We start from the raw sequence: 26,553 nt of genomic DNA, 5'->3' as shown, positions 1-26,553 counted from the left end.
GGCACTATTACAATGCCAGATTATAGCTAACAAGCGTTACTGCGAACGCACATTAGCGATCATCTGGCAGAAAATCTGCCAGTGTAATACAGGCTTAAAGGGAACCTGTCACCAGTTTTATGGTGTCCTAACTAAGGGCAACATAAATAAGTGACTGATTCGCTTAGCAAAATGCTGGGTCACTTTCTTTAATTGACCCAGTCAATCTGCCAACATCTTGTATTGAAAAGCTCTAGCTGATAATTATGAGTCATGAATATTCATGAGCTCCTGACTCTCCCCGCCCACCTGCTGCTGAATGACAGTTTGTTTCCATAGGAACCAGCAGCAGGTGGGCAGGGGAGTGGCTATAGCTCTGAATTAAATATACGCTGGACTCAATGACATCACGCTGGACTCGAATCAGCTCATTAGCATGGGGCATCTTTGTGTGTATATTATGAGATAACCATCTGTCACACCAGTAAGTGAATACATCTAAGGTACTTTTTAGTAGTTAATGATTGTATATAATTAGTTAGATTATAATCAAATATCCACATGACAGGTTCCCTTTAAGTGATTGCAAGAGGGCACCGCAGGAGTTCTGGCACATGCAGAAAACAGAAATCCAAGATGAAATGAAGTGTAAGGTAAAATAGGCAAATCAAAGTAAAAAAAAAAAAAAAAAAAAAAAAAAAAAAAAAAAAAAATTACTCATCTCCATTAAATGAGTACTCGGCATTAACATGCTCAGTCGTACTGTTCCAAATTTACAAATACCTGTGGGAAACCCAAACAGACACGGGCAGAACATACTAATTTCAAGCAGATGTTGTGCTTGATTGGACTGAAAGCCAGGTTCCCAGAGCTGCAAGGCAAGAGTGCTAACCACTAAGCCAAGATGGTGACCAAATAGCCCAGATAAATAATAATTGATTCTATTACATTTTGTGGAGGAAGGATAGTGGTGGGGGTGACTCTTCATATGAATAGAAACTTACATCCTATTCAGTCTATGGGGAACTAGGTGACTGCCTCTATCACCCCTATAATAGATGCTACGTTATCCCATAGCGCTACAAGCCCATTCAGAGATGGTTGGCCAGGGTAATAACAGAGGGAACAAGAGGATGACTCGGGGGCTCATTTGCATTGTGCATAACTATAGCCCCCTTAGCTGAAAATAATCAGTTAAAAGAAGGAAAATCCAAACAGAAGTATTCCAGCGAGTGACCTTGTTCAACCCAGGAGCCACATGGAGGAGAGGAGGCCTCAAGACCTGGACTTCCTTAAAGAGCCAAAAACAACCTGCATATGCTAAACACATCAGGGGAACAAAGACAAATGGCCAGGGCACTTTCTATGAAGCTCTGACATGATGAATTACTTCTACCGCACTTACAGTTTCATGCAGTGTTATGAAGAATGTTTCTTACTTGAATTGTTTTTACATCCAGACATGCACATTTAGATGTATAATGGTCATGAAGACATCTGCTGGGATTGAGGACTACATAGATCATGGCTACATGACTTCTCATCTGTGCACTCAGAAAATATATTTCCATAATGCCTAGGTAGTTACTGTGGCAGTGTAGCGCTACCAAACCACAGGAAAAGCATGCAAGACTCACGGTGGGCCGATGGGGGTAGTAGTTTGTACTCACGGTTAGCAGATGCCTCCCTGGGCTGGCGTACAGTGGATGGGAAGACAGCACAAAATCTTACAGGGCACTCTCTGTTGCAGGGAACACCAGACAGATGTTGGTTGAGGTGCCCTTGATGGTAATTGGTGCTTAAGGTGCTTTGGTGGCTGGGCCCCTGGTTCGTGACGCCAGCACCGTAAGATGCAAATGTTAAGTGTAGTAGAAAGGATGAGGAGTCAGTTGTAAACCAGTTGAACATTTACTGAAAATCAATCGTCTCTGGACAGTTGGTACAGTTCATCAATGGAAAGCTTTTTGTATAGCATAAGTAACAATAAGTTCAATGTTAATCCTATTATCAGGTAGTGGCAGTTGTCAATGGAGGGATTCTTCTACTGCTGATACTCTACAGACAAACTGAAGATTTACTTTAAGTTCCAACTCTAGCACTGGTACTGGATATGATATTTGCTTACTTCATATTTTGAGTTATCCAATAAGGGCGTTCCCCTTGCGGCAGGCAAACACTTCTGCTTCATTATTTGCAGGATACTCTAGCACTCGGAAAGTTGCTCTCAGGCACTTGTGCTAATGAGGTCCATAGGCTAGATTCAGCTGTAACTCTCACTAGTCTCTCCCCATATCCAGACTTACTTGTCTGTGCTACGCTGCTGTAGATAAATGTTAGGTGTGCTCCCTTAATCTGGCCATGACCAAGGGGTAGAAATAGCAGACTACATGTTGGACGATACAGTTTCTCTCCTCCATGAACTTGCTTCTTCGCCTCTCACTAACTACTAACTTCCTGTTCTCCTCTACATTCTGCTCCAAGCTAGACACACCCCACTATATATATTATGTGGTGCCAGCACCACCTAGGGGCGAGTGGGTGTAAATGACATTGCCAGTCTGATAAAAGGAAACACCATACATTGCAGATACATTAAATAGGCAGATGTTTAGGTGTCCCTTTTACATACTGATGTGGGACGCTGCAGCAGCCTCCCCATAGAGAAGCCATGTGCATTGACGATGGCAGAGACAGAATCACCAGCACAAGGAGCCTCAGTCACAGAATCAGTCAAAACAGCGGAGCATGCAAGACTTTTTTCTCCGCTAACAAAATGGACTGCTGGACCAAACGGATGACATTATAGTCAATGGGATCTGTTAGGCCCTGTTCATGTCAGTTATGTGCTAAGTCCGGCCAAATTCGATGTTCTGCTCCTATCTCCAACGTGTATGAAGGCAGCTCAGCCATTTCCTAACTTATGTCATTCAGAGTAAGGCCCCTTTCACACGGCCGTTCCGGATGAGTCGCGTGTGAATTGCGGGAAACCCATGCGAGTGTGCAAGCAAATTCAGTCAGTTTTGACTGTGATTGCGTTTTTCAGTTTTTATCGCGCGGTTGCAATGCGTTTTGGTACTAAAATGTTGATAGAGGGGTTAAAAGAATAAATAAATAAATAATGAAATTAGCTCACCTTATCTACTTGATTGCCGCCTGCGCTTTGTCTTTTCTTCTTCTTTCAGGACCTGCAAAAGATCCTTCATGATTATGTAATCAAAAGGCCCTTTTGCAGGTCCTGAAACAAGAAAGAAAGAAGACGATGTCGCCTGCGCTATCAAGTGGATAAGATGAGTTCTTATATATATTTTTTGAACCCCTCAATCAACATTTTACTAAGCATTCTGTATTAAGAATGCCATTATTTCTCCTTATAACCATGTTATACTGTGATTTTACTTTAATGGGGTGCGGGGTTGCTCATCCCTATCATCTCCTAGCAACCATGCGTGAAAATCACGCCGCATCCGCACTTGCTAGAGAATGCTTGCGATTTTCACGCGGCCCCATTAATTTCTATGAGGCCTGCGTTGCGTGAAAAACACAGAATATAGAACATGCTGCGATTTTCACTTAACGCACAAGTGATGCGTGAAAATCACCGCTCATCTGCACAGCCTCATTGAAGTGAATGGATCCGGATTCAGTGAGGGTGCAATGTGTTGACCTCACGCATTGCACTCGCGCGGAATTCTTGCCCGTTGGATTTCATCATGCTGATCCCAAGTTGCCACAGGAGATAAGTGGGCTCCATGTAAAACCTTATCTTACTTGCATGTTTATGGTGGAGTTAGGGTACTTTCACACTTGCATTTGAGGATCCGGCAGGCAGATCCGGCATCCAGAAATCCGCATGCAAACTTATATCATTTGTAGACGGATCCATCTGACAAATGCATTGAAATTCCGGATCAGTCTCTCCAGTGTTATCCAGAAAAACAAATCCGGTATTTATTTATTTTTTTGCATTTTTAAAAGGTCTGTGCATGCGGCATTAATACATTTCAATGGGAATTAATGCTGGATCCGGCAAGTGTCCCGGAATTTTGGCCGAAGAAAATACCGCAGCATGCTGCGATATTTACTCCGGCCAAATACCGTAAAGGGACTGAACTGAACACTTCCTGATGCATACTGAACGGAATGCTTTCCGTTCAGAATGCATTAGGATAAAACTGAAGCGTTATTTTTCCGGTATTGAGGCCATGTGACGGAACTCAATACCAGAAAAGAATAACGCTAGTGTGAAAGTACCCTTAGAAGAGACATCTTTTGGTCTGTTACATGAGTTCTCCAACTCCATATTGTGAAGACATTGACCCTGATTCACCAAGTCTGGCATGTGCAACATCAGTCATGATCTGCGGGCAGAGATGCAGGCCTAGTCATAAAATAAATGCATCCTCTGGTTTTCAATGTGCCAGACTTAAAGGGGTTTTCCGAGATTTTTTTCCCACTGATGACCTATCCTCAGCATAAGTCACCGGTATCTGATCGGTAAGGGTCCGGACACCTGGGGTTTCCAAGATTTATTTTTTATTGATGACCTAGGATAGGTCATCAGTATCTGAGCGGTGGGGGTCAGATACCTGGGACCCCTGCCATCAGCTGTTTGAGAAGACACCAGTGCACCTGAGAGAGCGTCAGCCTTCTCTCTGCTTTTCACAGGCCAGTGATCTCAGAAAACCCTGTAAAATCTACTCCAGCTCGTAGCTGCCATAGATTTTATAATTAATTACTTATCTCAGTTTCTGGCTCTGCCCCCAGCAGGTTCCTTTTTCAGAAACTAGCGATGGATAAAAATGACCGTTACAACTTGAAATAAATCTAGTTTTGCCACCTTTTAGCGTTGTAGAGAGAATGATCCCCACCAATGTGCCTTCTTGTATGCGGTGTTGCACTGTAGTCCCACATTGTTGCAGCTAGAGACTTATCTCGTGGCTGTCCCATGTCCCACATGCTGAAGAGGACCTGTCAGCTGTCCTGATGTGTTTGATTTAGTAATGACATGAATTCACTAAATAACACTTCATGCATACTCTGCATTATGTTGCTCCTCTGTTATTCCTCCTGAAAATATTTAAATAAATGGACAACTGTGTGTTACCATTCCCCTTATCAAAAGGGACATCTCTCTGCACAGTCTGACATTGCCAGAACTGGTAAGTGTAGGGGCACGACGCAGACGGGCAACAGTAGGCTCTCCAATAAGCAGCAGTGTTTAGTTGGTCCTCACTGTTAGGGTCCATTCACACGTCCGCAATTTCGTTCAGCTTTTTGCGGAACGGAATTGCGGACTCGTTCATTTCTATGGGGCAGCACGATCTGGAATTGCCAATCTGTACTTCCGGGTCCACAATTGGGTTTCTGAAAAAAATAGAACATGTCCTATTCTTGTCCGCAATTGCGGACAAGAATATGTATTTTCTATTAAGTACCGGCGATGTGCGGTCCGCAAAATGCGGGACACACATCACCGATGTCAGTGTTTTGCGGATCAGCAAAACACATACGGACGTGTGAATAGACCCTTAAAGGCCAGCTATACAAAGAGGTCCGAGACTGTGCAGCGACACACCCCTTTAATAAGGGGATTGAATATATATTGTAAGGGATCCTCTTTCTCACAGGGGATCATCATCACAAACTTCCTTCCAGACAAGGGCTTTAATGTCCAAAACAGTGCATTTATTTGGCAGTCTTTACACCCAAAACTATACAAATGAACACCTGCCCGGCTACGCACTACCATACACATAACATATTCCCCGACTCACCTACAGAGCACAGTTCACACACTGTCTCAGGTGCAGCTTTCCCGGGCTGTAGCAAAGTCTGTACGTCTAGGTAATTTAGGCTCAGCAGTCCGCCTGACTCTGGCCGTGCGACCCTCTCTCTCAGCAGGCGTAGCTTGGAGTTTGGGGGACCAAGCGATCTCCCAGCCTCGTGGTCCCTCAGCCTAGCCCGGCTGAGACCACACTCACAGAGCCTCACCCCCTCTCACTCAAGCAGGATACTTTTATTCCCAGGCGATTGTGGCACCTGGTCCTGCTTCAGGCCTGACAACTGATAGGGAAGACGTGGAAAAACCTGCCATACATCTCCCCTAACAGCTATGAGGCCTGTCACTGCCTCACAATATATATAAAATTATTTTTTCCTTTTAAACATTTGCAGGAGTAATAACTGTGGAACAGCCTAACATTCTACAAAAGAGACACCTGTATCTTTATGTCATGGGGAATTCCAGTATTTCCTAAATCGGACATGTCGGGAGAGCCAACAGATCCTCTGTAATCACATTTCCCTCTTCACATAGACGTGGTCTGTAGATATTGTCTCTATACACAGACGTGATAGCTAAGCTCCGGTCAGGTTGGGAAGGATTTAAAACGGGAAATGCGGTCAAAATTATTTTCAGATACCGGTGAGTGGAATTGGGGAGGACCAAATTCACGTTTGTGGGCGATAAGTGTTTTTTTTAATATCATGTAAGAGCCAAGACTGAGAAGTGAGTTATATCATCGCTCTGTAACCTGTCTTACTGAAATATTTAAGCGCCACCAGAGGCCAAGAAGAATCCAGGGAGACTTGGCCAGTCCAAGACAAGCTGCTTTTCTTCCTGCAGTAGATATTCCAAGTGTCATTTAATATGTAGACAGTCTATAGCCATTTGTAATACGCCGTTCTTTACCTCCGATCACATGAAATGCATTTCCTCCTGTCTAAAGCGGTTACAGGCCATACGTGGACTGGCACACGGAAGTAACCCTATAAATCAGAGGAGGTTTTTAGCGCTCAGCACATCCACAACTCCCACACTCTACATAAATGTATCCACACATTCGGGAGAAATTCCTCCATGTCTGAAGGCGCTGGCTTTGAAATCTGTGCGCAGAGACTTAAGCAGACGTATACAAATAACGTACTGACAAGGGGGGGGCTGCAGCCAAGTCCTTCCACGGATCAGCCATATTGTACCTGTACTTCCTGTCCCGTGCCATAAATAACAGATATTGCTAAACCAGACTTCAGGGAGAGGGGTCGCAAGGAGCAAGAATTAGGCCAGTGATGTAGTTTACACGTGGGTGCATTTCTGTCTCCACCGCCTCCCAACATCACCCTGTGCTGCTGTAGCGGTTCCACAGTGGCCAGCTATTCCTATGAAGGGTTAATGCAGGTTGGCTGCTGTACAGCTCTTCTCCAGATGGGTTGCCGGCACAGCCTTTTCAGAAGTACTGTAGAAGCTTGTAAAACGCTCTTGGAACTTGTTTTTTTTTTTTGGGGGGGGGGGGGGGGGGCTGCACTTTCTTTATAGGGATTCCCCAGAAGAATGTGCTGCTTCCAGAGTAACTGGCTGATTGGGCCCCCAGCAATCAGCTAGAATCTGCATTACATTATATACATGTCAGATGGGTCCGGGTCCCACCTCTGTGACCTCTTCTATGTCCAGGAAGGACCTCGGAAGAGAACAGGGAGCAGCCACGCATGAGTAGCCATCCTACACTCACCGATAGGAGCCTTCATATAATAGCAGAGTGCTGGCTTGGTCATCTCTGGCAGTCCCGCATCAGTGCTCTCCATCAGCAATGAAGACTATATTTCTTAGAGAGTCTAAACATTAAATGTGTCACTATTCAGAGAATATTATGGGGGCAATGAGCACTACCGTGGGGGTCCTGAGCTCCCCATTCCTCCTCACTGCCTAAGGCCTCATGCACACGACCGTGGTGCGTTTTGTGGTCCGCAAATGGCGGATCTGCAAAACACGGATGGCGTCCGTGCACGTTCCACACGGACAGCCTTTAATATAAATGCTTATTCTTGTCCGCAAAGCGCGGATAAGAATAGGACAGGTTATATTTTTTTAGCGGGGCCACGGAACGTAGCAACAGATGCGGACAGCACACAGAGTGCTGTACGCATCTTTTGCGGCCCCATTGAAGTGAATGGGTCCGCATCAGAGCCGCCAAAACGGCGGTTCGGATGTGGACCAAAACAACGGCCGTGTGCATGAGGCCTAATGCAGTGAAGAGGAGTTTGAATGGAGTGGTAGCCATGCATGCTGTCAATGTTAGTGGGTCTGAGGGAAAGAACTATAGCATTCAGTCCCGTAGGCACTGAATGGGGCAGCAGGGCACATGCTCTATCGCCACTCCATTCAAACTCCTCCTTAGGGTACCTGCACACGCACAACAACATAATACAGTACCAGCAAAGTGAATGATATTTGACAAATCTCATGTACATTTTGCACATTCTTTCAGGGCAGATTTTGAAGATCTGCGGATCTTTAGTGCGGATTTCCACATTTGCAATGCAAAAGCTGAGATTGGAGAAAATCTGTTTGTAAACCTGCACAGGTACCCTTAAAAGGTAAAACACCCTCAGAACTACAGTAAGTGGCATATAGAGTAACTGATGTCGAGTCCGGTTATGTAATTTTTATCTTCATACTCACTTGCATTTTGACGCTGTGCTCCCCCAAACCAGCAGTAAAATGCATTGAGGGGACTCCTCTTTGAGTCCTCTCCATTATGTGTGTGATGGCAGCTCCGGCATGCAAGTATGAAGATAAAAATTGACTAACCAGACTCAGCATCACTTACATTATACACTGCTTACTATAAGTTTGGGGAGTGTTTCGGACCTGACAGATTCCCGGTGATGCTGGGGAAACTCGTCACCGTCGCAGACTGCTATTGGCTGCTCCCCCCGCTGCTGGATGTTTTGATCCGTGCGACAGGGAGATACAGTGGTGGCCATGCAGGCATTAGGAGCGAAACGGGTGCCAGGGAGCTGGGTCATTATAGGGATTGGATAAAAATACAGCCGCAAATACATACCTTATATGAATAAAGGGTTAAGGAACAAGAAAAAAAAAACTAGTGTGGATAAATAGAACTGTATAGACAGCAATAAATGACAAAGATAAATCACTTCAAATCACTAAAACAGGAGGGTCGCAAGGAAGCACTGAAACACTAAGGAAAAAAATAGAATATGTAAAAAAAAAACTAATAAAAAGCAGGCAAACTGCTTATATAAATGGTAAAAAGTATAAATCTGAAGGTGTTGGCCCTCTACAGAGTAATGAGGGAGGAGTCGCAGAGAGAGATGAGGAGAAAGCAAAGCTATTAAATATTTTTTTCGCCACTGTATTCACTGAAGAAAATAAACAAAATGCAGAATTAAAAGTTAATTCCCCATTAAAAGTATTCTGTCTGACCCAGGAAGAAGTACAGCAGAGTCTTAAAGAGTAAAATGGACAAATCACCAGGACCGGATGGCATACACCCCTGTATCCTAAGAGAATTAAGTAATGTCATAGCCAGGCCCTTTATTTCTGATATTTGCAGACTCTATACTGACAGGGAATGTCCCACAGGATTGGCGCATGGCAAATGTGGTGCCAATATTCAAAAAGGGTAAAAAAAAAAACTGAGCCCAGAAACTATAGGTCGGTAAATTTAACATCAAGGTTTTCTAAGAGATGCTATCTTACAGTACCTCAAGGAAAATAAGCAAATAACGCCATATCAGCATGGCTTCATGAGGGATCGGTCATGTCAAACTAATTTATTCAGTTTCTATGAGGAGGTAAGTTCTAGACTTGACAGCAGTGAATCAATGGATGTTGTATATCTGGACTTCTCCAAAGCATTTGACACTGTACCACATAAAAGGTTAGTATATAAAATGAGAATGCTTGGACTGGGAGAAAACGTCTGTAAGTGGGTAAGTAACTGGCTCAATGATAGAAAACAGAGGGTGGTTATTAACGGTACACACAGATTGGGTCACCGTCACTAGTGGGGTACCTCAAGGGTCCGTATTGGGCCCTATTCTCTTCAATATATTTATCAATGATCTTGTAGAAGGCTTGCACAGTAAAATATCAATTTTTGCAGATGACACTAAACTGTGTTAAGTAATTGACACGGAAGAGGACAGTATACTGCTACAGATGGATCTGGATAGATTACAGGCTTGGGCAGATAAGTTTAACACTGACAAATGTAAGGTTATGCACATGGGAAGGAATAACGCAAGTCACCCGTACATACTAAATGGTAAAACACTCGGTAACCCTGACATGGAAAAGGATCTAGGAATTTTACTGACCAGAAAACTAAGCTGTAAAAACCAGTGTCAGGCAGCTGCTGCCAAGGCAATAAGATAATGGGTTGCATCAAAAGGGGCATAGATGCCTGTGATGAGAACATAGTCCTACCACTTTACAAATCACTAGTCAGACCACACATGGAGTACTGTGTACAGTTCTGGGCTCCTGTGAACAAGGCAGACATAGCAGAGCTGGAGAGGGTTCAGAGGAGGGCAACTAAAGTAATAACTGGAATGGGGCAACTACAGTACCCTGAAAGATTATCAACATTAGGGTTATTCACTTTAGAAAAAAAGACGACTGAGGGGAGATGTAATTACTATGTATAAATATATCAGGGGTCAGTACAGAGATCTCTCCCATCATCTATTTATCCCCAGGACGGTGACTGTGACGAGGGGACATCCTCTGCGTCTGGAGGAAAGAAGGTTTGTACACAAACATAGAAGAGGATTCTTTACGGTAAGAGCAGTGAGACTATGGAACTCTCTGCCTGAGGAGGTGGTGATGGTGAGTACAATAAAGGAATTCAAGAGGGGCCTGGATGTATTTCTGGAGCGTAATAATATTACAGGCTATAGCTACTAGAGAGGGGTCGTTGATCCAGGGAGTTATTCCGATTGCCTGATTGGAGTCGGGAAGGAATTATTTTCCCCTTAAGTGGGGAAAATTGGCTTGGTTTTTTTCCTTCCTCTGGATCAACTTGCAGGATAACAGGCCAAACTGGATGGACAAATGTCTTTATTCGGCCTTATATACCAAGTTATTATGACATGTTCCAACACAGTTTTTTTTTTTTAAGTTAGATGTGGATCGGCTTTTTTAATTTTTATCCCTCCCCCAAAAAGTCCATGACTATGGATGAACTGGTCCGATAGAGACAGTGATTTATCAGGTTCTGGTCACACTCTTCCAGCTCATGTATACATACAGGAATCCATTGTACCTGACTCTCTCTTTTCTTGTAATGTCGCTTGTAATGTAAATGTTCTGACGACAGCTCGCTCAGGGACTGCAATGGCTTCTTAAAACCTTGCTCGGGACTTGACGTATCTAAAGGCTCCTCCAAGCTGTGACAAAAAAAAAAAAAAAAAAAAAAAAAAACATGACAATGGAGATTCATGAAAAAGGTCACATAAGCATCTTAAAGTATCAGAAATCCCGGCATATCTTCAAAATATTACTTTTACAAAGAAAAAATAATAATCTGCATTCTTGAGCTACACGACATTTTATTTCATTGCCATTTCCAGACAGCAGTGCATTGTGGGAGCTCAGGCTCTTTCATGTGCACAGGTTCTCAAAATTATACACAATGCTCTATGTGCGATCTGACTAGTGACTTGGAAAGGAATATGCAAAGAAGTATCTCCCCATCGTGCAGCAGTTTTCGTCTGGTCCCCATTATAGTGAACAGAATTCCAACAGCGCCCGGCAGTGATGGATCCTGCCAGGAACAGCCTGCTGGATTTGCATAACGCAGATGTAAATCAGGCCTAAATGGTCTTGGGGTGTATTTTCCCTGTTTTGTGTACATAACCTAACAGTATTGTTACCCCTATCCCCATGTCTTCCCTTCTTGCTCACCTTCATATTAGATACCGGGAATCCATGGCTGCTGACAAGCTGCTTTTCCCCAGCATGGTGCCAAACAAGCTTGGAGTGTGTCAGCCCGGTTGCCAGGCATACTTTGCCCAACTACTAGTCTTTCCAATGACTGTCCCTAGCAACCAGTCTGCATCAAATAATGCATTCAGCTCAAGGCGGAATTGCTAAGAAAGAACAAGGAGGCTTGGCAGGAAATAGCTATAATCATAAAATAGTTTCTGAAAAATATGTGAATCTCCTTGGTATCTATATTTAATCCCTTTCACAGATGTTTGCAGCTAGTGGAGAGATACACTACATGAGAAATGTATGTGGGGGAACAGGCGCGCACCTGATAAAGATGTCAGTATTCCTGCTCCATAAACAGATTCCAAAACTAAAAACATCTGGACCGATTTCAATCCACCAGCCATTTCCCGCTGATACCAAAATCAACAACTGCACGTCACCACACTACTGCGTGCATGAAAGCAAAAGAACAGGACAGAAGGATGACTAACCACAAACAGCACAAAGCATATATACATAGTATAGTAAGTAATCGTACACCAGATGCTGCTCCGTTCATGTGAACAATACAAATACGGAAGGTCCAAAAACAAACATAGGCGGTGGGGGAGGGGTATAATCCAGGGGGAGAGAGGGGTGCGCAATATGTGGAACTTACTACATTATTAGGTAATTTCACAACTTCCAAATTATAGCATAAACAATGTGCAGCCTCAGTTATGAAAAAAAACATAAAAAAAATAATAAATAAATCGCCCTCAGCAGGAAACATTTAAAGACTGCCATGAAAGGGGGAAAGCCATATTACTCAGCTGGGAATCTACTTTCCACAAAATAAAAGGAATTAAAACAAGCCGATCTAAAAAGGAATTTTTTTATAAAGAACAAAGCAAATTGCTAAGCACCCCCTGCTTACATTGTGATTTTTAATTTATACATTTTTCTTTTTTTGGTTGTTTTACTTGTTCCAGATTCTACGTTAATGGCCAGAAATAAAAGGGGAAAAAAAACATAACTTAAAGGAGTAATGTTTCTGAAACCCTGCAGCTGATGCAGATGTAACGCATTTCAGCTAAATGGTCCCAGATCTTACAGGCAGAATGTTACTGTCAAATGGATGGGATAAGCAAGGGGCTCAAGGGAAACATGAGCGGCGGACAAGACACGTGAGAAGGTAACTACTGTGGACAAGCAGGACATACAGGGCCTGGCCAAGAGATATAGCTGACACATCGGCTTTCTGGGGAAGATGCAGAGAAGGGCTCGGGAAAATCTAGTCTACACAGCACCTGGGAGGGACTTGCAATGGTTGCCTGCAGTTTTGTTTCTTATAAAGGGAACAAGGCCAGAAATTTAATAAGCCCGTCTTAGGCGGAGTTCACACGGGCGTGAAACTCGCACCATTTTGCAAGCAAGTTCAGGCAGTTTTGTCTGCGATTGCATTCAGTTTTTTCCGCGCGGGTGCAATGCGTTTTGATGAGTTTTTCACGCGAGTGATAAAAAACTGAAGGTTTACAAATATCTCTTAGCAACCATCAGTGAAAAACGCGTCTTTGCCTGTCCGAGCACCAGAAATTTAAATCTATGAGGTATGATTTCTGGAAGTAAATCTGTCGGACAGACGGTGGTCCTTTCACCCCTCTCTAGAAGTAAGAAGTTGCACTTTTCAGTACAAATATGGTGGAATTTTTATAAGCCAGAAAACTGGCACACATCACTTCTTTCCTCCTAGTGAGGTTTTCGTTTTGGTCTTCCCACAATCGTACAATGATCAAATGTCTCCATGTAGACCCGAAAGGTACGGCTGTTTTAGTTAGGATTGTCACTACACCAGAATTTGGACTTCGATATCGATACCAAAAACAACACTTTGCCAAGCTATGAATAAGATGGGTTCGTCGTGTTTTTCTAATCTATTGTACTTCTCCAGTTGCTTGATTTTGAAAACTGCTGTCTTAGGCCTCATGCACACGACTGGTCAGTTTTTTGCAGTCCGCAAATTGCGGATCCGCAAAACACGGATAGCGTCCGTGCGCGTTCCGCAATTTGCGGAACGGCACGGACAGCCTTGAATATATCTGCTTATTCTTGTCCGCAAAGCGTGGACAAGAATAGGACATGTTATTTTTTTATTTTTTTGCAGGGCCACGGAACGGAGCAACGGATGCGGACAGCATATTTTGCGCCCCTATTCAAGTGAATGGGTCCGAATCGGAGCCGCCAAAACTGCGGCGGATGCGAACCAAAACAACGGCCGTGTGCATGAGGCCTTACCCATAAAACCAAGTAGCCTTTAAAACCTGACTAGAAACTTGCTAGGTTTTGTGGAAAATCGAGCAGCCAGACAACGCCACACAATCAGTTAGAAAACCCATGATGAACATAACCTGGAGCCTTGGCTACCCCAATGTCACCCCATGTGGCCTCACCCCAAGTGATACTATTATATTATGTGCCATAGGAAGTTATAGGAGGTACATAATGGGGTTACTTGCTATTAATGTGAAGAACATGGAGGTTCAAACTGATAAAACCATGCATCTCACATAGTAGGTGATCAATCATCTCCTCACTTAATGGGCAACATATGGTTAATGCATGAGGTACATGATGGAGTTACTTACTATTAATGTGAGGCACATGGTGTTATTAACTTTGAATCTCCATGTGCCTCATATTAATAGTAACTTCCTATATCCCTGTACCCTCCCCCGACTTTCACCCCTGCAGCCTCCACATTTCCTGTGCTCCACTGCCACAGACGTTCAGCCGCTGATCAGAACATGGCGGGCACCAGGTAGCACCAGCTCTATGTTATGTCAGTCGGACCTGCTGATCTGTGCAACAGCGCATCTTAGTACCAACATACTGACAATGTCAGTTGCATCAAAGTATCAAAATAGTATCAATAGGTTGATGCATTGGGCAACCCTAGTTTTAGTAACTACTTAAGGGGGTTATCCAATATCATAAACAGCCCCCCATGTGCCGGGCCCCTCATAGGGAATATACTTATCCCACTCCCTGCGCTGCTCCTGGTCCCCGCACCGCCACTGCTGCATCTACCTGTACACTGATGAAAACATCCAGTGTTGGGGAGGGATGGGGGGGGCAGCCAATGGCAGACGGGGACGAGCCTCCCTAGCGTCGTGGGTGACACTAGGGAGATTCGTCCCCATCCCCGCCTGCCATTGGCTCTTCCCCCTGACGTTTTCATCCGTGTACAGAGAGAAGCAGCAGCGACTATGCGGGGACCAGGAGCGGCGCAGGGAGCAGGGTAAGTAAATTCCCTGTGAGGGGCCCGGCACATGGGGGGCTGTTTACGATATTGGATAACCCCTTTTTTGGATCAAATAGTTTTTATTGGTGTTTTTTTGACAAAAGAGGTAACATACACAAAACAAGAAAAACAAACAAAACAAAGAACCCTCCGGTCAACAGTATCTGATCAGTGGGGTCTAACACCCAAGAACCCCGCCGATCAGCTGTTTGACCGCTGTAGCCTTCTCACAACTTTTCCATAGAAGTGAATGGAGCTGCGCTGTGACACCAAGCACATTGGTACAATGTACCAATGCTTTCACAAACAGCTGATCAGTCGGGGTGCCGGGTGTCGGACCCCCACCAATCAGGTACTGATAACCTATCCTCTGTATAGGTTATCGGTAGGAAGATGTCGAAAACCCCTTTTAGGCTGCATAAATCCTGCAGCATGGATGGATTTACAATCATAGATATATTATAAATATATTCATCCTGTCCGCATATTTAGTTCAGATATTCAACAAAGCAGTTATCCACCGTAATCACCACATTACCTAAGCCAGGAAAATCCTCAGAGCGGCCTATCACGGCCTTGTACGCCTCGCCATCGGCAAGGATACAGTATTTACCTCTGGATGTTTGACGAGATCCTTCCAGACCCATGATGGCACCCACCAGGGGTGTCCACTGTCTCCCACTATCTTTACATTGGTTATCAAACCCCTGACAGGGAGAATTCGACATGTGGGTAACAAACACAAAATCAGCTTCTATGCTGATGACATCCTTCTTGCTCTCCCAGCCCCAAACTCTTACAAACTTTGAACAGGTTTCATACTACAAAGGAAATGACAGTAAATCTTGGACGAATTCCTCCTAAACTCGTGCCAATAGTCTTTTCAGTGGAGTGTCACTCATGTAAGTACTTGGGCATTAATCTCACCACTTTAAGTACAACTACCTGGAATTGCTAGCCATGGTACCCAAGATGTTAGATAAATACTCCAACCTTTCTCTTTCCTGGCTGGGTCCCATATCTGCTCTTAGGATGTCTATTTTACATCTATTTAGAAAATCAATGATACCCTTAACTTAATCTTACTGCGTGAGTTAGAAAAAGATTCTGCTTAGCTTTGGCAAAGCTGGAAACTTCAAGTTTATTTGCCCACATTAGTATCACCCTGGGAATGGGGAGGCATGGGGGCATCAGATGTTGTAAAGTAAAGTAGGGCAGCTATTCTTGCAGCGACAACTGGTGGAAATAGACAAGTGGTGCAGGCCTCTACATAAGCGCACTTTACACTTCTAAATCTGTCTAAATCTACGCCAGCTCCCTTACTGGCGAAGACTTTGACAATTTTCTACTCCTAAAACAAGCGTAGAATTTTTTTTATGTGACGGGCCTACCAGCCCACCCTTTTTGAGATCTGGAGTGAACATCGGAAAAAGTTGCAGATTGTGTCGCAAATAACCTTTCACCAGCAATCTGCGACAGATATATGCCAAAAAAGTGGCGTATATCTGTTCATACATTTTTTTAATATTAAATAAAAATTAAAAACTAATCTATATGTTGTGGACATGAGATTTAAAAAAAATGCATCATTAAAAGAATGCATTTTTGCCATGGTTTTGAATATCCTATCCAAGTCATGTCTCAAGGCTTATTTTAAGAGCTGAACATTGACTTACAGGAAAGCTTCCTTACATCCGGTGGCATTAGAGGCAGAGCTTGTTAGAAGCTCATATGCATCCCTTTCCTCCCAGAATTCCAGAGGAGCATGTATGGCCTATAAGTCTCCTCACGCTGATTAAGGCGCTCTCTCCCTAAGGAGAGATAGTACCCCCTAACCCTGACAGGCCTCTCACCCAGTTAATCCAGTACTCTCTGCTCTGCACTGATGAGGGGCAATCACCCTGAAACAGCCGTCTGCAGATGAGGTGCTGGCTTATTTAATATCCATTGATTAACGTGTCGTCACTTGGCCTACGAAAAGCTTAGAAAAGGCTGCAGCACTACTGCGAGCGCCTCTGCCTTCTCAAACAGCTGATCAGCAGGGGTCCTGGGTGTTGGCCTCCCACTGAACAGATACCAGAAGATAAATGACCAAAATTAAAATTAAAATGACAAAAGGCAGAAAAACCTCACTCAAAAACTTTTTCTAAAATGCTTAGAAAACCCCTCAACTCTAAAAACGCCTCCAAAATACAAATCTGCCACTGAAAATGACCTGTTTTCATCTACTAATTCTGAGCGTATCAGACATACTCTGCTTCTCAATCATAGCATTTCAGACCAGCAGTCCACCTTACCACGGATGATCAATATTAAGAATGCCTTCACACAGCAGATTTTGTGGCAGAAGAGTCCACAACTGAAAATTCACTTGAATGGGGAAGCAAGTACACGGATTTCTGCAAGCCCCATTAGGGTGAATGGAACCGATTTCCAGACGTAGTATTTTCTGCCACAAGATCTGCCGCGTGTGAAGGCACCCTAAGGTTGCCAAACACTTGGATACCCAGTTCTGAGTGCAGATTATGAAGCAAGTAACAAGTATATAACTACGTAACAGAGTATTACTCTCGGGCACGTATGTAATATGAACGGTACCTGGGGGATTTCCTCTGCACAGGGCTGTGGCACACAGACAAGGCTTCAGCAGTATCCTGAATGGATTCCTTCATTTCATAGGAATGCAGTTTAGCCTTTAGTTCCGCTACCTACTCAATGCAAAGACAAAACTTTAATATGGATTACTGTCCTGTTACCTGCATCAAACAGGAATTCAGGTATTTTTGACAAACTTACTTCTGCTTTCAGTTCCTCGCACACGGCGGCGTATTTGCTGATATGACAGTCCAAATTGATCACATTGCTCTTCAGCTATAAACAAGGCAAGCAGAATAAAAGTAAAAATCATTTTCAAGGGTTGTTTGGAATTTTACAACTTTTATATCCAAGGTTTATATATGTACAATTGAGGGGGTATTCCAGAATGTTGTTATTGATGGCCTAACCTCAGGATAGGCCACACCAATATTTGACTGGAGGGCATCCGACACCCTGCACTTGGCGTGTACTGTACAGCTCCACACACTGTGTAGTGGACAAAGCTGGTTACTGCAGCTCTGAGCCCATTGGCAGTGCTGAGTAGTTCAAGAGACTACACTGACACTGAAGCTACACTGCCACCTCTGATGGGATGGGGGGGGACGGGGGGGGACGGGGGATGCATGGGTAGCAGGGTGTTCGGGTCCCACAGATCACTAGAAAAACCATCAGTAAAATCACGGACAACCCCTGTAACACCCATGTGGTACTCTTAACAGTAATATTAATAAGTCTGTTTAATTAAGGTTTTTCATTTTTAAGGTTTATACAGTGTTACGACTGCAATACAGGTGCCAGCAGGGCTCTTTATGGCATCAACACATGTTCCATGGTAGACCCTAATAAAACGTTACCAAAATGATATGCTGATGGGCACAGAGGGGCACCACAGGTTTTCAAGCATCGCATAGAACTTGTATAGGTAGATACAGGGCAAGTTGAAAGCACTCAGTAAAGAGAGTAGGTACTCACCGACAATTTTATTTCTTTGGCCCGATTGGCATATTTAAGTGTGTTATAGGTGTCATCATAACTGAGACATGAAGGGCTGATGGCTGCGATCATCACTGTCCTACAGTTGCCTCCAATAGAGTCTTTCAGAAGTCGGGTTAGTTTACTGTCCCTGTACGGGATGTGAGCCTTCTTACTCTACAACAGGAGAAGACGTGAATCAGACGTACGTTTTTTTAAAGCAAACCTTTCACCTCATTTTCACTTTTTAAACTATCAACAGTACGTTATAGATTACCTTTAGTGTGTTGTTATCCATGTTAGGTGCGCTATCCTGCGCTCTTTATTCATCCAGAAATCGGCTTATAAAGTTCAAATTTTGTGCTGTAACAGTCAAGCAACAAGTCAAGGGGGTAGCCCTTTCCTCTCCTCTGGCCGTACCGCCCCTGCCCTAACGCCGCCTCTATGCCTTGTAATTGACAGCAGGCTCACTCGCAAGGACGGCGCTTCTGAATCCTGCGCATGCGCCGTCCTCCTCATTCGCCGCTCGCTCCCGTCTTTCTTGCGGACACAAGCTCCGCTCCCGATGATCACTGGCTTGCAATCTGGTTACAAGTCTACAGTGATCACGTGGGGCACTTGGAGCATGAAGATAGTGGAGCGCGCGCACGGGAGGTAGAGAAGCAGGCAGGAATCGCGTACGGCGCATGCGCTATTCTCTTACATGGTCGCGCTTGTGTCGGCAAGAAAGACGGGAGCGAGCGGCGAATGAGGAGGACGGCGCATGCGCGGGATTCAGAAGCACCATCCCTGCGAGTGAGCCTGCTGTCAATTACAAGGCATAGAGGCGGCGTTAGGGCAGGGGCGGTACGGCCAGAGGAGAGGAAAGGGCTACCCCCTTGACTTGTTGCTTGACTGTTACAGCACAAAATTTGAACTTTATAAGCCGATTTCTGGATGAATAAAGAGCGCAGGATAGCGCACCTAACATGGATAACAACACACTAAAGGTAATCTATAACGTACTGTTGATAGTTTAAAAAGTGAAAATGAGGTGAAAGGTTCGCTTTAAGCAGTTTTGCACAAATGGTGGTTTAACAGCCCTAGTTCTTTATATTTGCAAATTGAGACTAAAATTAAATATCTGGGCTCTCCATTTCCATTCTATGTTTCCATGAAACATCCGAAGTCAATTCGAATAATACTTTGTTTTGGCTCCTGTGAGCTGAAGTTATTACTCGCGAGACTTCGCATAACAACTTCATAAATTAATTTGTATTGTAAAAAAACATTTCCCGAACCATTTGGGAAATGGTTTTTTACAATACAAAATTTATGAAGTTATTATGCGAAGTCTCGCAAGACTTTGCAAAGTAATAACTTCGGCTCATAGGAGCCAATACATTCTAATACTGTCTCCGTACAGTATTCAAATGAAGTATTATGCGAATCGACTTTGGATGTTTCATCCGAAGTCGATTCGCTCATCCGTAGTCGTGACGTTGCCTCTGCCTTCATTCACTACACAGCAGTAATTACACGCTATAAAGGCTGACTATTGGAAGACCGAAGCAGCTATAAACATGAACAGGAGCTATAAATCCACGCCAGTAAAGGAGTTTTCAGAGATTTTGATATTGATGGCCTGTCTTCAGGACAGGTTATCAATATCAGATTGGCTGTGGTCTGACTCTGCACCCCTGCTGATTAGCTGTTTGAAGATATGGAAGCCTTCTTCTTGAGCCTTTGACGTTACGTTTATTGGTCACATGGCCTATGCGCAGCACAGTCCCATGTCCCATTCACAGAGGACAAACAGATGATGGGTGGGGGTATTTTTTCTAAATAAAAATGAATTTTTTTTTTTTTTTTTACTCCATTTTACCAGTCTCATGAAGTACAATATGTGACCGGGGGAGGGGGGGAGGGGGGGAGAAAAAGAAAAAGAAAAAGAAAAAGAAAAAAAAGAAAAAGAAAAAGAAGAAAAAAAATCTCAGAATGGCCTGGATAAGTAAAAGCGTTTTAAAGTTATTCACACATAAAGTGACACTGGTCAGATTTGCAAAAAAAGGGCCTGGTCCTTAAGGTGAAATAGGGCTGTGTCCTAAAGGGGTTAAAAGGTGTATTTCCACCATAGCGTACTACAGCATACTAAAATACAACATAGCATTCTGATCCCTTATTGTTCAACCCCCAGACCCCTGCTGAACCAGAGGGTGAAGGGGGTGAGGAGCCTTCAGCTTTTCTCCTCTTCCAGCCACCCAATGTGAACAGGGCTGTGTTGAAGTTCCATGCACAGCAGACGGTGGGAGTGCAGGGCAACAATGAAAGGTTTAATTCTTGGGAAACCCAACCATCTATCCACAGGATAGAGGATAAGCGTCTGACAGGTGGGGGTGCGACTGCTGGCATCCCTACTGATCACGAGTCCTGTGTCCCCTCTCATGCATGGAGCAGAAGTCAAGTATGCACATTGCAGCTCTATTTAAGCTCTATGGGACTTCCTAAATGGAAGCTGAGCGCAGCGCTCGGCTAGCTCAGTCAACCCAATAGAGTTGAAAGGAGCAGAAGCACACAAGCCCGACAGCTGCTCCATTCATATGAAGAGCGTGGGACCTGTCCTGTGGATCTTAGTACAACTCCTCTAGCTAGTAGTGTGGTCCCTGTAGATATTAGTAATTCATTGCATAGCCTAACATCACCTACGTAAAAATGGCAGCCAAAATCAGACTGGTAAATCTAAATTTACATGGGAGGACGTGAAAAATAATAGCAATATTTAGAGAATGATGGTCTGCATGGGAGATCTCCAAACAGAATTCTTGGGAGTTCTATACTCCTGATGACAAACAAGAAGCATGTGTTACAGATGTTGTCGTCCCCTTCAGACGCGGAACATCCAAACATAAACACTGCGACTCGGTGCCAAGTGTTCGAATGGCCTACGCAAGGAAAAGATTACTTTGTTTGCCTTGTGCCCAGGAACTTGCAGATTAAATTAATACACAACAGACACTGCAGGCTCTCATGAGGCTCAAAACACAACAAGATACTAAATCGGGCACCGCGCTCATATGAAAAGAATCAGCGCTGAGCACCAAAGGCATGTCAGTTCAAAGGCCAGCGGGTACCTTGGCATCAGCCAGTGCGTTGATGACATTTATAAGCGCCAACAAGGAACGGTTGATGTTGGCACCCTCTCTGAGGCGCTCGCCTTTGGCGTTGGTGGACGATGCTCTCTCTGACCCGGCTAGATCGATAAGGCTCATTTTGGCCACGCGAATGTCCTGGCTGATACTGGCCGTACGATCTTGCTGCTTGACATAAATCTAGACAAGATAAAAGACAAGAGGCGCCAGGATTACACGGTTTCCTTACTGTTGGGTGAGGCCCTTTAAAAGCATTCAAAAGATGTGTATGACACAAAAGAGTTAAATGGGCAAATATATAGAGGGGCATTTACTAAAGGGTATGTATTTGAACTTTTGGAGAAAAGTGGCGAGACAGGGTTGGGGTTTTGTGGAGTGGGTGGGTTTTCCATTGCCTGCCAGATTTATAGCTGTAGTGTATGCCAGCCCCTAACTGGCGTAGACTTCAGTTTCTGGCGCACTGAGTGCCAGAGGGGGATCAAGACTGGGGTATGGGAACGTCAGTCTAAATAATTGTCCCTCAACATTAAGCCAAACCTGACAACCATCTAATGTGGATGGAGTTGTCACAACTCTCCGCTGAAAGCAGACATGGGACAAAAGAAGGACTGGGCTGTTGAATTTAAACATGTCTAGTCATGTGTTCTCACAATTCTTACTCCCCATCTCTCCACTGAGAACACATTCATGCTTGGCTGAGCCCAGGATGCATGGGGGGGGAGCCAAATGTCAGCCAAATGCTCATTTAGCAAAAAGCTATCAAATGTGAATGGCCAACCTTAGATCATGGCCAATACTGTGGAGTAGATTTGGAGCAAGTTTGAGAAGTCAATGGGATCACATGCATCATGGACCCTGGAAAAAGAAACCCATGACAACAGTGTCAGGGTGCATTCACACGACTAAGTGTTTTTCAGTTTGAAAATTTTTGCAGATCCGCAAAACACGGATATAGGCCTGTGCGCGTTCTGCAATTTGCGGACCGCACATGGCCAGCACTTTGATGAAAAAACACCTATTCTTGTCTGCAATTGCGAACAAAAAAAGCACATGCTCCATCTTTTTTGCGGGGCTGCGGAACAGAAGTATGGATGCAGATAGCACACAGTGTGCTGTTTGCATCTTTTGCGGCTCCATTAAAATGAATGGGTCTGCACCAGCTCCCCAAATGTGCGGAACAGATGCGGACACATTCATACGGTCGTCTGAATGAGCCCTCAACAAAAATCAAAAAGGCAACCAAAACTTACCTGGAAAACCGCATGTGATCGGGATGACGTTGCATTAGCGTCTGTTGGATGCTGCGTCCGGTTCAGGTTACCATTAGCCAACATTTGCAGTAGCTGCTTTGCAGATTTGGGCTTAGGATAGGAAAAAAGACAAACTATTAGAATAGCTTCTTGACAATTGATTCTTGGAAATATGCTTTACGTAACAGCCCATTTATCTTGCATATAGTAGAGATCAAAGCAACAGTAATTATAAAATATAAGAATGTGAGAGATCTGGACTTTGAACAGAGCTTAGATCGCTGTGGGACATTAAAACAAGTGTTCAGGATAACGAAGAACATAATGACCAGGGGCAAAACACGCGATTTCATAACTACACCGTTTCCAAGAATCTTGTATAGATGTCTATCTGCCCAGAACAAATCCTGTCAGGCACACCAAGGAAGTGTAACTAATTGATGTAATGCTGCATAGTAATGGCCGGCAAGCATTAAGCTTTTGCAGATGGTTAACATATAAAACTCAGAACCACACTTGTTTGTTACGGAAATGCCCAGAGACCAAAATAGTTTCAAATGAAATAAACCATAGTGCAAGGACAGGGAAGTCAGATTCCTAATCAGGTGTATCACAATGAGCATTCAGTAATAAAAAGGAGTGCCTAAACCATGAGGACCTGACATGACCATGTAGTGGAATAGGCACCATGTAACAGCACCTACTATGCTTCCCCCGACGATAACTGGTCACTGAAGGTCTGCATTTAATTAGAAAAAGGGGTGGTCCCCTCCTTTATTCATGTAAAGCATACCTGTTGATGCAGGTGACTTTTCAGAATATGTGTGAGTAATGCAGAGAACAGCTTTTCTAGTTCCGAGGGCTTAGGTGGAACCTCTGGGTGGGTACTATTTCTATTATGGAGACCAGTTGATATGTATGTGATAATTGTTGTAGGCTAGACAAAACCCTTCATTTCTGGCAAAAATATATGCAAGTTATCATGGCCAACATCTTCTGGCATCAGATAGGTTTAGGAAATCTAATTTGAATATCTTTCCCAGAAATCCATAGGGGCAACGCCTAGCCTACAATACTGCACACACTCGGCATACTAGGGGCTCTCCATAATGAAAACACACACACACATACACACACACACACATGGAAAAGGTCAGGCAGCTCTCCCTTCACATGCAGCTGTAGCTGTAAGGTGCCCGCGGTGGTCCCTCGATTCAGGACGGAAGACAACAAAGAAAATATGCAGCACTCCTTGAAGTATAAAAAATGTGTAGTTTATTCACACATGTCGAAATCTGACAACGTTTCGGTTCTCTCACAGAACCTTTCTCAAGTCAGGTCTTGACTTGAGAAAGGTTCTGTGAGAGAACCGAAACGTCAGATTTCGACATGTGTGAATAAACTACACATTTTTTATACTTCAAGGAGTGCTGCATATTTTCTTTATATATATATATATATATATATATATATATATATATATATATACACACATATACACACATATACATACATATACACACACACACACACACAGTTGCAAGAAAAAGTATGTGAACCCTTTGGAATGATATGGATTTCGGCACAAATTGGTCACAAAATGTGATCTGATCTTCATCTAAGTCACAACAATAGACAATCACAGTCTGCTCTTAAACTAATAACACACAAAGAATTAAATGTTACCATGTTTTTATTGAACACGCCATGTAAATATTCACAGTGCAGGTGGAAAAAGTATGTGAACCCTTGGATTTAAATAACTGGTTGAACCTCCTTTGGCAGCAATAACTTCAACCAAACGTTTCCTGTAGTTGCAGATCAGACGTGCACAACGGTAATTCTTGACCATTCCTCTTTACAGAACTGTTTCAGTTCAGCAATATTCTTGGGATGTCTGGTGTGAATCGCTTTCTTGAGGTCATGCCACAGCATCTCAAATAGTGTTGAGGTCAGGACTCTGACTGGGCCACTCCAGAAGGTCTATTTTCTTCTGTTTAAGCCATTCTGTTGTTGATTTACTTCTATGCTTTGGGTCATTGTCCTGTTACAACACCAATCTTCTGTTGAGCTTCAGCTGGTGGACAGATGGCCCTAAGTTCTCCTGCAAAATGTCTTGATAAACTTGGGAATTCATTTTTCCTTTAATTATAGCAATCCGTCCAGGCCCTGACGCAGCAAAGCAGCCCCAAACCATGATGCCCCCACCACCATACGTCACAGTTGGGATGAGGTTTTGATGTTGGTGTGCCTCTTTTTCTCCACACATAGTGTTGTGTGTTTCTTCCAAACAACTCAACTTTGGTTTAATCTGTCCACAGAATATTTTGCCAGTACTGCTGTGGAACATCCAGGTGCTCTTGTGCAAACTGTAAATGTGCAGCAATGTTTTTTTTGGACATGAGTGGCTTTCTCTGTGGTATCCTCCCATGAAATCCATTCTTGTTTAGTGTTTTACGTATCGTAAATTCGCTAACAGGGATGCCAGAGACTTTTGTAAGTCTTTAGCTGACACTCTAGGATTCCTCTTCACCTCATTGAGCAGTCTGCACTGTGCTTTTGCAGTCATCTTTACAGGACGGCCACTCCTGTTCTCCATTTATGAACAATTTGTCTTACCGTGGACTGATGAACAGCAAGGCTATGGAGATACTTTTAGAACCATTTCCAGCTTTATGCAAGTTAACGATTCTTAATCGTAGGTCTTCTGAGAGCTCTTTTGTGCGAGGTATCATTCACATCAGGTAATGCTTCTTGTAAAAAAGCAAACCCAGAACTGGTGTGTGTTTTTTTATAGGGCAGCTGTAACCAACACCTCAAATCTCATCTCATTGATTGGACTCCAGTTGGCTAACACCTCACTCCAATTAGCTCTTGGAGAGGTCATTAGTCTAGGGGTTCACATACTTTTTCCACCTGCACTGTGAATGTTTACATGGTGTGTTCAATAAAAACATGGTAACATTTAATTCTGTGTGTGTTATAAGTTTAAGCAGACTGTGATTGTCTATTGCTGTGACTTCGATGAAGATCAGATCACATTTTATGACCAATTTGTGCAGAAATCCATTATAGTTGATGCGTACTGAGGTCTGTCTCTCGTTTGCCTGAAATTGACCACAAAAATGTTGGCTTTGTGTGAATCTGAACTTTTAGAAACATTTGGACTGAACCACAAACTGGTAGAAGCAGTTCACTCATCCATAGTGTGTACATCTGGCCATTATATGATGCGTATCCTTCATTTTTCACCAATTTCCCCTCTGCAGGCTCCATCTTTGTCAGTTTTCCCTAACCTATTGGATGGAGATTAACGGCTATAATGTCTACCAAACATTGCATGCTCAAAGAGGAGGAGATCCAGCTCCCCTCACACACACACACAATAGCAGCAGTAGGAAAATATACAGCAGTACTGAGCAGTGTGGCTGTGAATCCAGCACTGAAACAGGAAAGAAAACTTACTAGAACTAGTAGCAGCATGTCAGACTCTGCCTCTCTAAAGAAGTTGACTACTCCTCCCACCCTCACATCTCCATAGACTTCTATGGGCTGTATGCAACCTGATCCCTCAGTGAGCAGAGTCAGCCTCATCTCCAGAGTTGG

The 26,553-nt window shown here is 43.7% G+C and overlaps 1 protein-coding gene across 1 annotated transcript in view; it reads right to left on the bottom strand.

Moving 5' to 3' along the window:
- The window catches only part of LOC122926691 (kinesin-like protein KIF18B), an 81,065-nt gene that overhangs the window by 13,357 nt on the left and 41,155 nt on the right, over positions 1 to 26,553 (bottom strand). Inside the window, exons 5-10 of the mRNA XM_044278154.1 lie at positions 22,948 to 23,058; positions 21,680 to 21,877; positions 18,570 to 18,746; positions 17,796 to 17,870; positions 17,598 to 17,707; positions 11,049 to 11,172 (exon numbers count right to left, since the gene is read on the bottom strand). Of these exons, the coding sequence (XP_044134089.1) occupies positions 11,049 to 11,172; positions 17,598 to 17,707; positions 17,796 to 17,870; positions 18,570 to 18,746; positions 21,680 to 21,877; positions 22,948 to 23,058 (795 nt within the window). The remainder of the gene's footprint in view (positions 1 to 11,048; positions 11,173 to 17,597; positions 17,708 to 17,795; positions 17,871 to 18,569; positions 18,747 to 21,679; positions 21,878 to 22,947; positions 23,059 to 26,553) is intronic.

Source organism: Bufo gargarizans, chromosome 2, assembly GCF_014858855.1.
Source record: "Bufo gargarizans isolate SCDJY-AF-19 chromosome 2, ASM1485885v1, whole genome shotgun sequence".
Lineage (NCBI taxonomy): Eukaryota > Metazoa > Chordata > Amphibia > Anura > Bufonidae > Bufo > Bufo gargarizans.
This window is presented reverse-complemented; position numbering and strand designations above follow the sequence as displayed.